The sequence below is a fragment of the Colius striatus genome, chromosome 5, assembly GCF_028858725.1.
Source record: "Colius striatus isolate bColStr4 chromosome 5, bColStr4.1.hap1, whole genome shotgun sequence".
Lineage (NCBI taxonomy): Eukaryota > Metazoa > Chordata > Aves > Coliiformes > Coliidae > Colius > Colius striatus.
This window is the reverse complement of record NC_084763.1, coordinates 28,056,130-28,071,122: the sequence shown is the minus strand read 5'-3', so window position 1 is coordinate 28,071,122 and position 14,993 is coordinate 28,056,130. Positions and strand designations below refer to the sequence as shown.

At 37.3% G+C, this 14,993-nt stretch overlaps 1 protein-coding gene across 1 annotated transcript; it reads right to left on the bottom strand.

The window, feature by feature from the left end:
- Positions 1 to 1,004: 1,004 nt before the first annotated feature.
- On the bottom strand, positions 1,005 to 7,605 carry AGR3 (anterior gradient 3, protein disulphide isomerase family member). Its single transcript, XM_010209549.1, has 7 exons — positions 7,500 to 7,605; positions 5,305 to 5,368; positions 3,995 to 4,047; positions 3,280 to 3,356; positions 2,941 to 3,004; positions 1,798 to 1,881; positions 1,005 to 1,054 (listed from the first exon to the last, which is right to left on the bottom strand). Exons 1-7 carry the CDS (start codon positions 7,603 to 7,605, stop codon positions 1,005 to 1,007), a joined length of 498 nt encoding a protein of 165 aa, XP_010207851.1.
- Between the last annotated feature and the right edge of the window lie 7,388 nt (positions 7,606 to 14,993).

Here is a 14,993-nt window from a genome sequence, read left to right as displayed (position 1 = left end):
CATGGAAAAAGAGTATTGCTGCAATAACGAAAAGACTTCAGCTTTTTACTCAAAACAGATGTCCACCCTTCCATATGGTGATCCTGGGGAAGTTTTGTGAATACCTTGTATGTACAAATCCCCTCAGTAAACTGCTACTTTATGTCTTGTTTGAGGTGCTTCGGAAAAAGAAGGAATGAGCTGGGATGAGATTCACATGACTCAACTGTATATTAAATGAAAATACCTACGACAAGGCTGCTCATTTTCCCTTTACCAGACTTAACAAGCACTGCTTAGTTCTAGAACTCCATTCCTGAGGTTATATCCTTCCATCTCTCTTACTTCACCTCGTCTTTGTCATAGCAAAACCCGTAGCTGCGATTTGATGATTATCACCTCACTGAGATCACATGGTCAGTATGAAATGTCTGTTCTGTTTTCAGCTATCAGAATGATAGTTAAAGAATTACACAGAAGTCTAAGCCCAGCTCTGCTAAATTTCTATGTAAGCAATTTCAAAATCTGTAGGAAGAGCCGCCTTCTGTTTGATTTGCAAGCAAAATTTCTTTTTCTTTAATGAGGGGTGCATAAAGCAGAGGTGCACTAATAAATAACAAGCTTCTTACAATAAAAATAAAACTTGGGAATTAAGATGCAAGTATAAATTTATATAATGAATTGCAAATAAGCATAAAAAAGATTGGTTATAACTCTTGGTCAGAAGTCATAGCTGACTTAAAGTCATAATTGGATAATCGGATTGACAAAATACAGCTTAAAGCTGCTGCACCTTAAACCCTCACTTACAGTTATTCACATAAGTAACTTCTAAGAGTTTAATGAATGTCTCTTGTTTCCTGAATGGGTACTGTAGTCTTCGGTGTTTTTTCTTCAAATTTTACATGTAAATTTCTTGTGAAATCTGATAAACCAAAGCTGCTTGTTAAGAGTTCGAAATGCTAGTGGAGACATAGAGGTGCACCTTCACCTCATAGAGGCTATGGTCATTTCACAGTTGCTGGTTACAGTTCTGTCTGAATGAGACGTAGTGCTTTCTTCATGTTCTCTATTACTGAAAGAAAAACAAATAAGAACTGTAAAAATGTACTTAAAGTACATCTGCACAATTAAAAAAACCCACCTAGTTTGATAAGTAAATTGTTAGCATTATATTTTAGAGGTTTCTATTGTGAAAATTCTTGCATTGATACTAAAGCAGGAGGTAAAAAGTTCCATGAATCAAAAAGTTTAATTTCAAGGTACTTGACAAGCCTTCTTTCAATTCCCTCATTTTTCAACAGCAAACCCAGTAATCAGATATGACGTGCATATTTGTGTTGAGATACTACATTGGTGTCAGGTAAATGTTATAGAGCAAGGACTAGCTCAACCTGAAAAATCACATTCCTTTCTGAAATACGGGTGTTAGGTGGTACCCAGGTAACTACCAGTATTTCTTGACTGACTCCCTCCCACCACTGACTGTTTACATTGGGCAGTTACATACCTTTTAGCCTAGTGACTTTCACCATTCTCCAAAAAACTGGAGAGATTTCAATTCTGAAAGTTCTCAGCCATGATCTTTCAATTTTTCTTACCTGAGTAGTCCCAATAAATTCAATAGGACAATAGATGTGCTGCTGTGTTTTGCTAGAACACATTAGACTATTACAATTAATTGCAAATGCTTCAAACATAGGCTTTATTCATTACTTTGAGATCTTAACTTATTCTCAAGCACAAAGGATTGAGATGGGGTGTATCTGGCTGCTTACAATGTGAAATGCAAAGTAACACAACGAAGGGGACACTTACAGAATGGTATGTCTTGTGGTTCATAAGTGTAAAGCCGGTTGGAGTATCTTCCTGTGATATCAGCTCTTACTGTGAGAGATGGATCTGAAAGAGTAATTGTTTTGAACACTATTTCCCATTCCCACAACAGCTGAGGATGTGGCACTGCTTTGACAGCCCTGTTTCTGAGATGTTCTGATTTCATCAGTGAGGCAATTGCACGGCCTTTATGCTCTGTTCCCAACAGCTGGTCTTGGAGAAATTCTGAACAAAATTTAATGCTCATTTTTGTGTTATGCAGCTATTTTTAAGTTATAGATTACACAGGCTTTTCATCTATATTTAAATAAAAATATCCTGTTTTACAAGTTCTATAGTTACATCAGGAGAGGGTGATTTGACTGTATGCACACATATTGAGGTCCGTGCGTATCTAAAGCAGTAGCAACATGACCTACCTAGATCCTTCAGGATGAAAATCTTCAGAATGAAGTTCTTAGTGTTCCCATCATGGGAGCGAGGTGTTGTGGACCTGTAAAGGGACCCAGTTCCCCTTACAAGCTTTTTGTAAATTAACTCACTCCTGTTACTACACTACTCTCTGCTACGATGTGGGCTTTATCTCACCCAACTTTGAATGCCACCTCAGAGCTGGTCACTCTAGGCTTCCTCTACAGTCTGTGAAAGGAACATGCACTGTAGGGCATGATTCATGTGATCTATTCCAGAAGTCAGGTTTTCAATGGGATAAATCATTCCTTAGATGCCACTGACATCTCTCCCTGTGGTAGTGTCCACACTGTAGACATCTATATTCAGTCATGTATCTGACTGTGTTCAGTAAACTTTGTCTTACAACAGCATTAGCAAGAGGCATGGAGAGCAAAAGCCTAAATGCAAACAGATATTTAAACATCCTGCCTCCCAGCCTAAATTAGGTACCCTCCAGAATGTATCTATAACCTGGGAAGTTGAAAATGGTCAAAGCCTGTGACAGAGAGAGAACTGAACTCAGATCTGGAAAGTTCCAGACTAATGCCACAATAATGATAATTTTTGAGTAATTTTCTTTTTGCAAGATGGATCATTTTTATGTCCCCAAAGGAGGACATTGGCATAGTTTCAGGTATCATGTCTTTGAAGATACATAAATATTATACATACCTATGAACATGATTCGAGGCACGTATTGTCCATCAGGTGACAGGTTTTTATCTGTGGTTTCATGCTGGCATAGAAAGTAAAGCTGGTTATTAAAATATTTTGGGTTGGTTTTTTTTGTTTGTTTTGAAGTAGTAGCACTCCTGTGAATAATCTTGTACCAGAGGACAAAACTAAAAAAGGTACTACTTGTGTGTGGATACACTTGCACAAATGCCTGTACTTACATGTAACCGAAATGCCAGAGATATTTAGCTAAAATGACATGAAAAAGCAAGACAAAGAACAGGAAAACACAAGCCAAAAAAAGATACCGGTCAAATCTCATGAAACCCTTCATACCATGAGATTCAGCATAACGAAGTTATTTTGGGCCATTTCCTGTATTTCTTCATTTTCTGCAAAAGCTTTCTTGAGTGCTAGAAAAGACATGATAGTTTTGAAATCAATCTCAAACTCTGCCTTTCCATCTGCATTTAGGAACAATGTTGGCCACATACTGGCCACATTGTTCCTATCTCTGCTGATTCACATTCCTAAGGGAGAGACTTAAGGGCTTTATCACCACTTTTTGGTTTTTTTGACCGATGTCATTACAACCTCCCGGCTATGAGAATGGAAGCTCTCTTCTGTTATTTATGAAGCCTGTCATTTCAATGGATACCATGTCTCAGCTTGACAAAAGTGCATTATTCCCAGCAAATTTTTATTAGATAGATTTCAACGGCCCTGTGCTCTCATTTCCTTCTTTAGTTACCAGTTCAGGAGAGCCAAACAATATTAAATCTGTTCAGTGAGTCCATAGCAAATCTATAGCTCTTAATTGGAACTGATGAGGGATAGGGGGAATTCAGCCCTGAGTATTTTTCCACGTTCTTTGTTGACCAGTTTCATTGAGCTTATGTGAATAACAGTAATAAATTCTTATCTTTTAAAATACTTTTTCATTTAACTATTTTAAAAATAGTGTTCAGTAAGTGTAAGGTAAATATGTAGACAAGTGCAGTTTCTTATAAAAATAGTCACAACATTTTGCTACTCAAAAAACTGAAATTACCTTGGCAGTATTGACAGTCTTCCAAATGATGAATTACCATCAGTGGCTTGTTACTTTATTAATAATAATAAAACATGTAGTTAGATCATTTGACAAGTACGCAAATGGGTACTTTTACTAGCAGACTGGAAAAGGCAAAGTATATTTAGTCTTACGTTAACACACAATAAAACCATACAGATATTCTGTAAAGAATTATACACATTTTTGAGCAAGTCAAAATAATGTAACTCCTTTGTGAAAGAAAGAGATAGAGAAATAGCTTCTATACCTAAATAGGTTTTCTAAAGTAAGAGATTATAGAAGAAAGAAACAACAGAGACATCATAATTTTGTTTCCATAGAGTATCTAATCAAACTGAAGAGGCAAATAATATTGCTTAAGTGTGAAGTACTCCATGATCAAGAAAATAATCTGTATGAACTGGAGGGAGATAATTTTCATAAAATGAGATTTATCATCAAATACTTTCTGTGAAGAGTTTCATGATTTTTTTAAGCTTTTTTACAGGATTTTTTTTCCTGTAAATAGTTTGGTAAAGTACCAAAAGTTATATTTTTTGTGTCAAAACATAAAACAATTTGTGCATTTTCTCCTGTATTTTTTTAAACTTCTGTTACTGATCAGCATATCAGCTACTAATGTTTAATCTGCTATCACTATCAAGAGTTTTTCAATTCCTAGACATTTTCGCATGGGATACATGAAATTAATTGTCTTTTATTTTAAAAATAATTTGCCTTCAATTTAACAATAGCTCATGCTAGACTATTATGATCTATAACTGTAAAGGAGATTAAAATAAGTACTGTTATGAACTCTCAGATACATTTTCATCCGAATCCCAGAGAAGATTCAAATGGGAACATTCATTTCTTCTAAGACAGTAAGAAACTGTGAGTACATCATGCACATATGAGGGCTAATAGCCGTCTAAACAACATAGGCATACAAGAGCAAAGGTAACTAATTTCCAGCTATTAATTAAGGAAGTAATCAGAGGTACATGATATTAAACTATCACAAGATATGTATTTTAAAGATTACAATGTCTATTTATCGTTGCTTAGTCTAATGACAACACTGATGTTGTGAGAAAATATGCCAGTATTAAACTATTGGCCTATCATGTTGTTTCAGTCGTTAAGACCCTACAATAACTTTTATTTATAGACACAAAATTTGTTTCATTTAACTGGGTAGTGTGCAGATTAGCTGTCATGGTGTTTCTTTGTTCTGTTTCACTATAGTATATTCAGACATGACTAATTTACAACTCTGTCTTTCAAACTGTTTCTTAATCTCTTACCTTTTTTTTGCCTGATAAAGCCCTTCTTCATAAGTTTGTACCCAGATAATTTCATCTCCCCACCCTAGAAACATAACAAAAGGATTAACTAGGGGCTAGGCAAGTAACTCATAACAAATTCATCTTTTTAATATTTATCACTAATTGTACAGATAGGTTTTGGGTTTTTTAGTCAAAAGTTCCCAAATATTAAGGATTTGCTAATTCTATATCTTCTGGTAGATGCACTGGAAAATTAAAACACCTCAAACCATCACCCCCAAACCCCTCAGCTGTATTCATATCTGATTCAAGGCTATTGACAAACCCAATATCTTTCTATATACTCAGAAGTCCTTAAATTAGCACTCAAATTCTTTGTTTTTTACATTGTCTGCTTCGTATTTGATGTATACCCTGGGGCTTAAAGAGAAAATTTCCTTATCAAACAGAGAAAAAAATATATGATAGTTTAAATAAGATTGGCTTTAATACAAATGTGCTTAGAACAGTCTTGGGTTGTAAACTTAACTCCTGAGTAATGAATTTCATTCCCTGGAGATGCAACTACTTCATTTAATTAAACAATTTAATAAAAGAATGGCTGTTAATTAAAAATCTGCACTGAAAATAAATGCTACTTTATCATTAGCTTCATAGGTCATCCATAGCTGGTGACACACTGATCTCAAAAAGCTAACTGTCAGTTGGTTTCATGCCTTCAGATCCTAAAGATATCAGTTCCTGTGTGGTAGATCCCTGCCTTCCAGGCAGTGTTGCTCCATTCATGATGACCCTCATGGGAACCGTAGAACAGCATCTGAATCTGGACCAGGTTAAGGCTCTTTTTATTCTGTGCTATCTGGACAACGATTGTATCAGCCCTGGTTATGTAGAGATTTTCTGTTAGCTTTCTTATGGAACAATAGCTTGTGATGCTACCAGATCACCTCTTCCTTCAGGAGAGTGATTTTGATTACATCTGTCTGGTTGATGGCAGGATTCTGGTATTTGACCAGCGAATTCCCAGCCTTGGCTGAAGTCAACTGCTGTTGTAGGTAACTGCATCAGGGAATCAGCAAGGGTCATTTTGCAACAGGTTTAAATATTCTCTTTTGATCCGTGAAAATTACTGGTAAAGTGCTCAAGACAAGCCAAAAGACCTGAAATCACAATTAGTAAACAGACGTGTTTTTTGTGATTTTTTCCCCCCCAGAATTGTCTATATTGAGGGGATTTTGTTATCTTTTTTAAGCCTTTAGGACTACTGGGAAAAATACATCCTCAACTAGGCAAGACAGATCACTGTTTAAAACTTTTCTCCAGGGATACCAGTTACAAGTGATTTGCAGTTTCTCTTTGGTTGGTCCAGGTGTTGCGTGATTTTGTCAAGTGCTTCCCGAGCAATTAGGCTCAGATGGGACCTCTGTGATAGGTAGGGCTTTGTCAGTGCTTTGTCTGGGAAGACCTCAGAGGTGAGCTGTAGGGCCTGTGGGCTTTGCACAGCTTGCAGAAGAAGTCAGGAAGAGAGATGGAGAATTTTGGGAGCAAATAGGCCCAAAAAGAGAGGGAGATGGAGAAGAGGAAAAGATCTCTGTAAGCTTGTATTTCTAAGGATTGATCAGACATAAACAAACTAGGGTCTTTAGTTAACAGTTGGGTTGAAAATTATACACTGCAAGGAAGTCAATGATTCACTGCAAAGCATGACTGTGACTATCTGATAACAAGCAATAACAAAACCAAAAGTCACACTGAAAGCCCTAATTAGTGTCTCAAACCGTTATTCTGTGTATAAAAATGGGTCTGTAGAAAAAATGTTTCATAGCAACCAGAGTTATGAAAGTATGTATCAGTAGTTAAGAAGTTACCATATCTTTTAACTGGTATATCAAAGAATGTCTTTTTTCATGGATAGTCCTACAAGTATATCAGGGTTTGAGAAACTCAGTTTAGGTTTTTTGCTGTTTTACTAGGTCATAGTGAGTTATATAAATTATGCAGGTTATATGCATCCCTCAGCCATACACTTAAGAACAAACTGACAGAGTGAAACAACATGGAATAAGAAGGTGCACTACTTAGGGTAATGCTTAAAGCTGGAAAGAAACACTTCAGGAAGTATATAGGTGCTTCCATGTACATTCTAAATAAAGACATTTGCTGACCTAGGTAGTAAGATAAGGAGGTAACTACATGCAGTAAATACACAGTACCTCTTGACAGTGTCTGAGGTGCTCGTTTTTCCTTTTTGATGGCCATTGCAAGGTTAGATGAGACTGCAATTAGCAGGAGAGACAAGGCCAGTGCTGAATTGAGCATTATTTCCCTTTCAATGCAGCAAGGAAACTAGGAAACAAAGTGACAGCTTCAATTGCATGGATTTGTAACTTGACATAGTGTAAATCAATGTGTTAGTGGTATCCTAACAATCTATGCTACAGATACAGTTTTGGTTATTTCTAGAAATGCCTTTGTGAGAAAAGAGCAAAATGAAAGTGCATCATTTTATCATGCAGCACTGCTTTCAGCTGTTAAAATTAGGCCGCAGGGGATGTTTCTTACTACAGTGTGATTGGGGGAGCAAAGTTCATTTCATTTCAGTTGTGGTCATCCAGCATTTGATTCTCATAAACTATTCCAATGTTGGAATACTAGATCATGACAATTTCAAAACAGTGCTACTGGTTTGTTCCATTAGTTTTTTAATTTCAGTGAAATGTAGCAGCATGGGATCTTTTTTATGGATAGTAGGTTTTTTGGTCAAAAGGTATCTTATTATATTCTCCTTAATAAAATAAGAAAACTGGAAGATATTTGCCTCCAGGTATATTGCATTTTAAATCAGCAAATCCCTTCAAAATGTTGAAATTGCCATAAATTTTTTAGCCTATGTTCTGTGAATCAGGATCTTAAAAATTGTGAGATAGATATTAAAGAGTTTTCCATCTGTTTCTCACAATGAAAACTAAAAAAATTTCCCGGTTCTTCATGGCGTTTTAAACTGATTTTCAGCTCAAGTCCTGCTCAATAAAATAATCTATCTGTGCTCCTGGCTAAACATGACAAAATGACAGAGGAAAGAAATTCAGTAACTTCTGGTCTTGGTAATTTTACAAGTCTTCTTTCTGCCTGGTACAGTCATCTTTAGGCAATAAAGTGGTAATATTCAAGTGGATACCTGATGGATTTGAACTACATTGAATAATATTGTGCATATAGCACAGGATACCACCCAATCAGCTCATCAGTTCTCAATGAATGTTTTGCTTTTCAGAGATTGAGCTTTAGGAGTTACCAGAATGACCTGTTGTGAAAATGCTTTTAAAAAAAAAAGCACCCTAAAAAATTATCCCCCAAAGCACTTGTGCCTGTACTGATAAAGAAAATTTCTAACTGGAGTTTAAAAATGAGATCCAGTTACAGCCCTAACCACTATCAAAAGAAGATGCTTTGTGCTTCTTAGGACAGAGAGGCATGAAAAGTACTGCAGCTTTTATCCTTACTTTAATGAATGTCAACATCACTAGTATCACTGTTAACGAGTCTGTTTCTAGTAAATAAATTCAAACACTACTTCCCATAACTGGCAATCTCAATGCAAGAAAAGCATTCTATTCAAGTGACTGGAGAAAAACTTGCACATCAAAATGAGCAAGATTTTATTAAAAAAATGGAATATCCTCTGGTAGTAAGACTCTTATATTACTGAAGAAATGTTCCTATATTGCTAAAATAATTATTATACTTAGTATAACAGTTTTCTCCTCAATCTTAAACACAACAGTTCTCTTTCCCCTCACATGGCAGCACAACTCTAGAGCTATTCTTTATTTCACATTCTTCTTTAGGCTTGTTCAAGTTAGCTATTGTTGACCGAGTTTAGAAAACAATCTTCTTTGGAGCTTACTAATGATATGTATTAATTTGATTATTGGAGATTAAAGATGTTTAATAAGAAAATGTAAAATTTTCCAGGGTTTCCTATAGATAAGCTATAACTTTTTGTTAAGTCTGGGGGATGAGGATTTTTCAGTGATAAGAATTCCATTCAAATTTTCCCCATGTTTCTGCAGACCGTTAAGTTGTCAGCAAAAGCAGATCGTTACACCCTACTATGATATCCTTGATAAATAAGTATTTGTAGCGAATCTGTGTGAAAGTCAACTACTAATTAATAACTATCTTTAGTATTGGTTTACCTATTAGATGTTAACAAAATCTAGCATTTATAATAGAATTTTAAAGCCTATTTAAACATAAATAGTTATGGCTTTGAAATCACACCAGGTAATGTCTCTATAAAGCAGGTATGAAATGAGTAAATAAGTTCCTCCTTTCATGATGTATTAAAAAAAAAGCAAAGTGTAAATCTCTTCAAGTCACAAAATTATTCATATGAAGCTTAAATAATTGACTATGATCCTATTGAAAACCAATAGGGTTTTGGAAAGAGAATTTATGGAGCTGTAGCTAGAGGCAGTTTGAAACAGTATTCTGAAATTTTAATGCTACATCATCCAATGTTATTTAATTGATTAAGAGAAAATAATGTCAGCCAGCATCATATAAATTGTCATCATCATTTGTCAGAACAACCATTTTTCTAGCTAATCTCTAAGCATTTATTATTATTTACCTCTTTTTGTATAACTAGGCTCATAACACATTTTTCAACCAATCCTCATTACTATACTAAAGGAAAAGTTAAGAATGAGAAATACTTGCTCACCAGCAGTGACCACTTCTTCTGATGGAAGGTCCTTTTTCTGGCAGGGGTTATTCTGAAATGGATGTGATTTAAGCATAGAACACCTGAGCTGCCCAGGTCTCTGTGTAGCAACAGTAGCACTTTCACCTGGGAAAAAATGAGAGGAAGCTTTTAGCTGAAAACCAAATTCATATGTCTCCACCCTTCTCCTTCATTTTCTGCATCCAACTTTTGCTCTTGTGAGTTCCCATGCTTAAACAAGTTTCTTTTCATCTTGGCTTGTATCAGGTGTCTTTTATGAGAACTAGAAATAAATAGTGGCTTATGTGTGCCTGCTACTTCCCCTCTCAAATAATTTGAGCCTGGCTTATGTCCAGTGAAACAAGAAACCACCAGTGAAAGCTGGAACTGTAGGTGCTTTTGTTCCTGATGGCTGGATGGGTTCACTGATGCTTGAAGATAGGTATGAATCTAATAAGAAGACACAAGAGTTGTTTTGTGTAGAGAACTGTAATTGACAAATATTTTTAAGCAGGAAATATAATTATTCATTTAAAGAATACTATTTTAAATATCTAATTATTACTGTTGTGAGTTGTAGTTTAAAAATAGTCTGATTATTAGGACATGATGGTTGATAAAATTTTGACCTAACGTGACTAATAGAGGGAAAGTCCTTTTTCCCTCCTTCTTGCATAGTTTCTTTTGGAGGGAATTGGAAGCATTCCTCTTTTACTTTTTCCTCTCCTGTGTATTTGTTTATATGGACTTTATGGTTACATTTTTCCTTCTCCTTTTCATGTAGAGTCTGAATTCTTATTTGTCTTTTATGTTTTGATCTCCTGATGTTCATTGTCACTAACTTGTATATCATTAATGGTGCACAGTTCTTCTGTATTATCAATATGGGGGTTTTTTTGTACCAAAATGTATTTTTTTGTACCAAAACAAACAAAATGGGACTTTCTGTATTTTTAGTAGAGTTATCATTAACATTTGTAATGGAGAATTCAAACTTGCATTTTCAGTTATAAAAGTACAGTAACTGTATTTTCCAAGTGTACTGGAATGTAATGCTGCTTAACCCTGGGATACTGTGTTCTTCAACCCTGATATACTGTATTCTTCACTACATAGGTTTCTTATTGTAAAGAATTCAATCAAATAGATTAAAATAAATGCTGAGCTACCTATGACTGCCCTTTGGCAGGATGATGTTCAGCAGTTTATCCTCTGTGTGCTGTATTTGAAGATCAGAATTTCAGCCTTTGTCAGTTTTGCCATGAAAACATTGGCAGTCCTTGTCAAATAAAACTTGCCAAAGTTTAATACCAGAAGACTATGACTCATACATTGTAAATCCAAGCTGGATGCCTTCACTATAGCTATTCAGTCACTGCTTGTTAGTTTAGGACCTTATAATCTCTCTGTCCCTACTTTCTTCTGCATACATTCAGCATCCATACATGAAGCGAGTGTGAAGCTGGGGCTGTTGCTAGCAGAGATGCCTTCCATTCCAGCAGCCACCTGTGCAGCCTGCCATTCAAATTAACAACCTATGCAGCAGCACGTACTAGTCAAATATTGAATCTCTGTGCTGAGCACATGTATCTGCAGCCATTCATTGAACTAGCATACTCATTCATTGAGCTCAGCCAACTTAATGTTCAGGGTAAAGTGGGCAGAAGTGTTTCCATTTTTCTCTTCCATTCAAAAAGATTAATTTTGGAGGTATGAGTAACAATGGGTTAACTGTATACATGTATAGCTGTATCCAGGTCAAAATTAGGAAGTATAAGAATTAGTTAAATATAGGACAGACTAAGGTAGCAATAAAGCATGTGAAGTGGGCAGACTTAGAAAGTGAAAGATGTTGCACAAAAACTGACACTTAGAATTGAGTGCTGTCCCTTTTGTGCGAGTCATGCAGCTTCTGGTATAGATATGTATCTATACATGTAGCCCATTTATGAAATGTGAAACTGACTTTTAAATTTTGCTTTACATAGTGCTGCACAAATGCTAATTCAAGAGAAAACACAGCCCCACTATACCAATCGGTTTCCTGGTCTCACCCTTTCTGTGGCCTCATGAGTGATGGTTCTGTCACAAGGCAGAGGATACCCTGGTAAAGCAAAAAGCGGCTGAGCAGGGTGTAATGTGACAACTCCATGTGACCTTTGTTTTATCTGAGTAAGATGTACAAACTCTTCAGTGCCAAAGCTAACGTCATGGTGAGACATCTGCAGACAGAAAAGTCAGTCTTCAAACTGAAGTCGCTTGCCACAGTCTGCAGCACAAGTCAGTGACAGACGGTGAGCATCACTACAAGTCTAAACAGTCTTTCCTATCCCCAGGCTACAGACATCCCCAAGGCTAGGCAGTTGAACTTGCTATGTCTTTTCTATTAGTTTTTACAGAGGTTCAGCTTGCTTGTGGGATCCAGTGACAATGGCATAATGAGCTACTCTGCACCTGCTAAACTGTGTAGGCCATGAGCACAAATGCAGGCCATGCTGAGCTTAATTAACATAACCATTTCAGATTTGTTAACCTATGGGAACTGATTTATTTTAGCCTTTGAGCTGAGTACAAATCTGATTTGCTGAGTGCACAGTATGAAAACTTGCAATATGATAAGATAAAAAAGTCCACATCTGAGAGAATTTCTGGGGAAAAATATCTTGCAGTGACACATCTTTAAGTGGCTGGTCATGAGTCACAGATTCTCATCATGAGAATAAGTGTGAAATCCCCTGAATTATAGCAAGCTCAGGAGAAGAAACACCTATTATAAATAAAATGAAGTATATTCAATTCAAAGGAAAACAAAATGATTTGCTTTTGACTATTAAAAATCTCATTCAGTACTTGCAGAACTGAAAACAGCTGTCTGGTACCTCCTTTTTGCTGCTCCTGTCTGTTGTGGTCCCACAGGGACTTTCTGTGTTCAGAGGAAGGTATGAAGAGGATGATGATGTAAAGCACGTCTCCACTACAGTAATGAAAGGGAACATTAAGGCCCTTTAAAGAGCTGTTTTCTGTTCTAGTATCTATGATGTAGACATTTTATTGGGTCTGTCAGTCAGACTATCCTAAATTAGTAAGCATTATAGTTTAAGAAGGAAGGGTGGAGCAGGCCTGCTTTAATGAGTGAAGGGAGCCTACTAGCCATGCTGTCTGCTGCTGCAGGCAACCAGTCTCGCTGTAGGAAGCCAGGGAAGATTTCCAGTTCAATCGCATTAAATCCTGACAGCATTTCTTCAGCAGATGAAAACAAATGCCTTGACTCTTGGTTTTGTAAGCCTAGAAGTATCAGCTCCCTCTTTTATGACAATAACACAAAAGGCTCTAGGTTTAAAAAGAGAATGCACTAGCGTCACTGATGGAGGAAAGAAAGGTTCAGATTTCAGTGACAAGTTACTCTTATATAAAAGATTTTCTTCTTGTTATTTGTGAATAGTTCTATAAAGGTACTAGCATCAAGACAGACAGGAATTTTTGGTAATGCTGCTGGTTGTTTTTACTTTACATCCATATATAAGAAGGGATAAAAGGATGATCTGGGAAATTACAGACGTGTCAGTTTGACTCCAGTGCCCAGGAAGCTGATGGAACAGGTCATCCCAAGTTTTATTATGCAGCACATGCAGGACAACTAGGTGATTAGGCCCAGTCAGCATGGGTTTATGAAGGGCACATCCTGTTTAACAAACCTGATCTCCTTCTATGACAGGGTGATGTGCTTGCTGGATGAAGGAAAGGCTGTGGATGTTGTATACCTTGACTTTAGTGAGGCATTTGACACTGTTTCCCACAACATTGTCTTAGAGAAATTAGCTGTTCTTGACTTGGATGGGCATACACTTTCCTGGGTGAAAAACTGATTAAGATGGTCGGGTCTGGTGAGTTGTGGTCAATGGAGTGAAATCCAGTTGGCTGTTGGTCACAAGTGATGTCCCCCAGGGCTCAGTACTGGGGTCACTCCTGTTTAACATCTTTATTAATGATCTGGATGAGGGAACAGAGTGCACCCTTAGTAAGTTTGCAGATGACGCCAAGCTGGGTGGAAGTGTTGTTCTGCTTAAGGGTTGGGAAGCTTTACAGAGATCTCAATAGGCTGAGCGGCTAGGCCAAAGCCAATGCCATGAATTTCAATAAGGCGAAGTGCTGGTCCTGCACTTGGGGCACAACAACCCCCAGCAGCGCTACAGGCTTGAGGAGGAGTAGCTGGAAAGCTGCGAGGCAGAGAGGGACCTGGGAGTGTTGGTTGACAGGGGCTGAACATGAGCCAGCAGTGTGCCCAGGTGGCCAAGAAGGCCAAGGACATCCTGGCCTGTATCAGGAACAGTGCTGTCAGCAGGAGCAGGGAGGTGATCATTCCCCTGTACTTGGCTTTGGTGAGGCTGCACCTTGAATACTGTGTCAATTTCTGGGCCCCTCTCTTCATGAAAGACATTGAGGTGCTGGAGAGGATCCAGAGGAGGGCTACCAAGCTAGTAAATGATTTGGAGCATGTCTCTTATAAGAAACAGCTGAGGGATCTGGGGCTGTTTAGCCTAGAGCAAAGAAAGCTCGGGGGAGACCTTATCTCTCTCTACAGCTACCTGAAAGGAAGCTGTGTCTAGGCTGGGGTCAGTCTGTTCTCCTATATAACAAGCAATAGAACAAGAGGAAATGGCCTCAGTTGCACCGGAGGAGGTTCAGGCTGGGTATTAGAAGGAATTTCTTTACTGGAAGTGTTGTCAGGCATTGGAATGGTGTGCCCAGGGAGATGGTGGAGTCCCTATCCCTGGAAGTGTTTAAGAGATGGATGGGATGTTGTACTTAGGGAAATGGTCTGGTGTTTGATAGAGCTGGGACAAATGCTGGACTTGATGATCTTAAAGGTCTCTTCCAGCCGAAACAATTCTATAATTCTATAATTCTACTTGGACCACATTGTGCTGAATGCAAGGAGTGAGTTTCCTGACCCCATGAAGTAATTTGACTTTTACTT

Bases quoted from the DNA above. Each gene is read 5' to 3' on its own strand.
- AGR3 (XM_010209549.1), bottom strand. From the start codon at position 7,605: ATGCTCAATTCAGCACTGGCCTTGTCTCTCCTGCTAATTGCAGTCTCA. The intron at 4,048-5,304 runs GTAAGAGATTAA...TTATTAATAAAG, and splicing joins CTTTATCAGGCAAAAAAAAG to TAACAAGCCACTGATGGTAA. The intron at 1,055-1,797 runs GTAAGTGTCCCC...TTTTTCTTTCAG, and splicing joins ACCACAAGACATACCATTCT to TAATAGAGAACATGAAGAAA.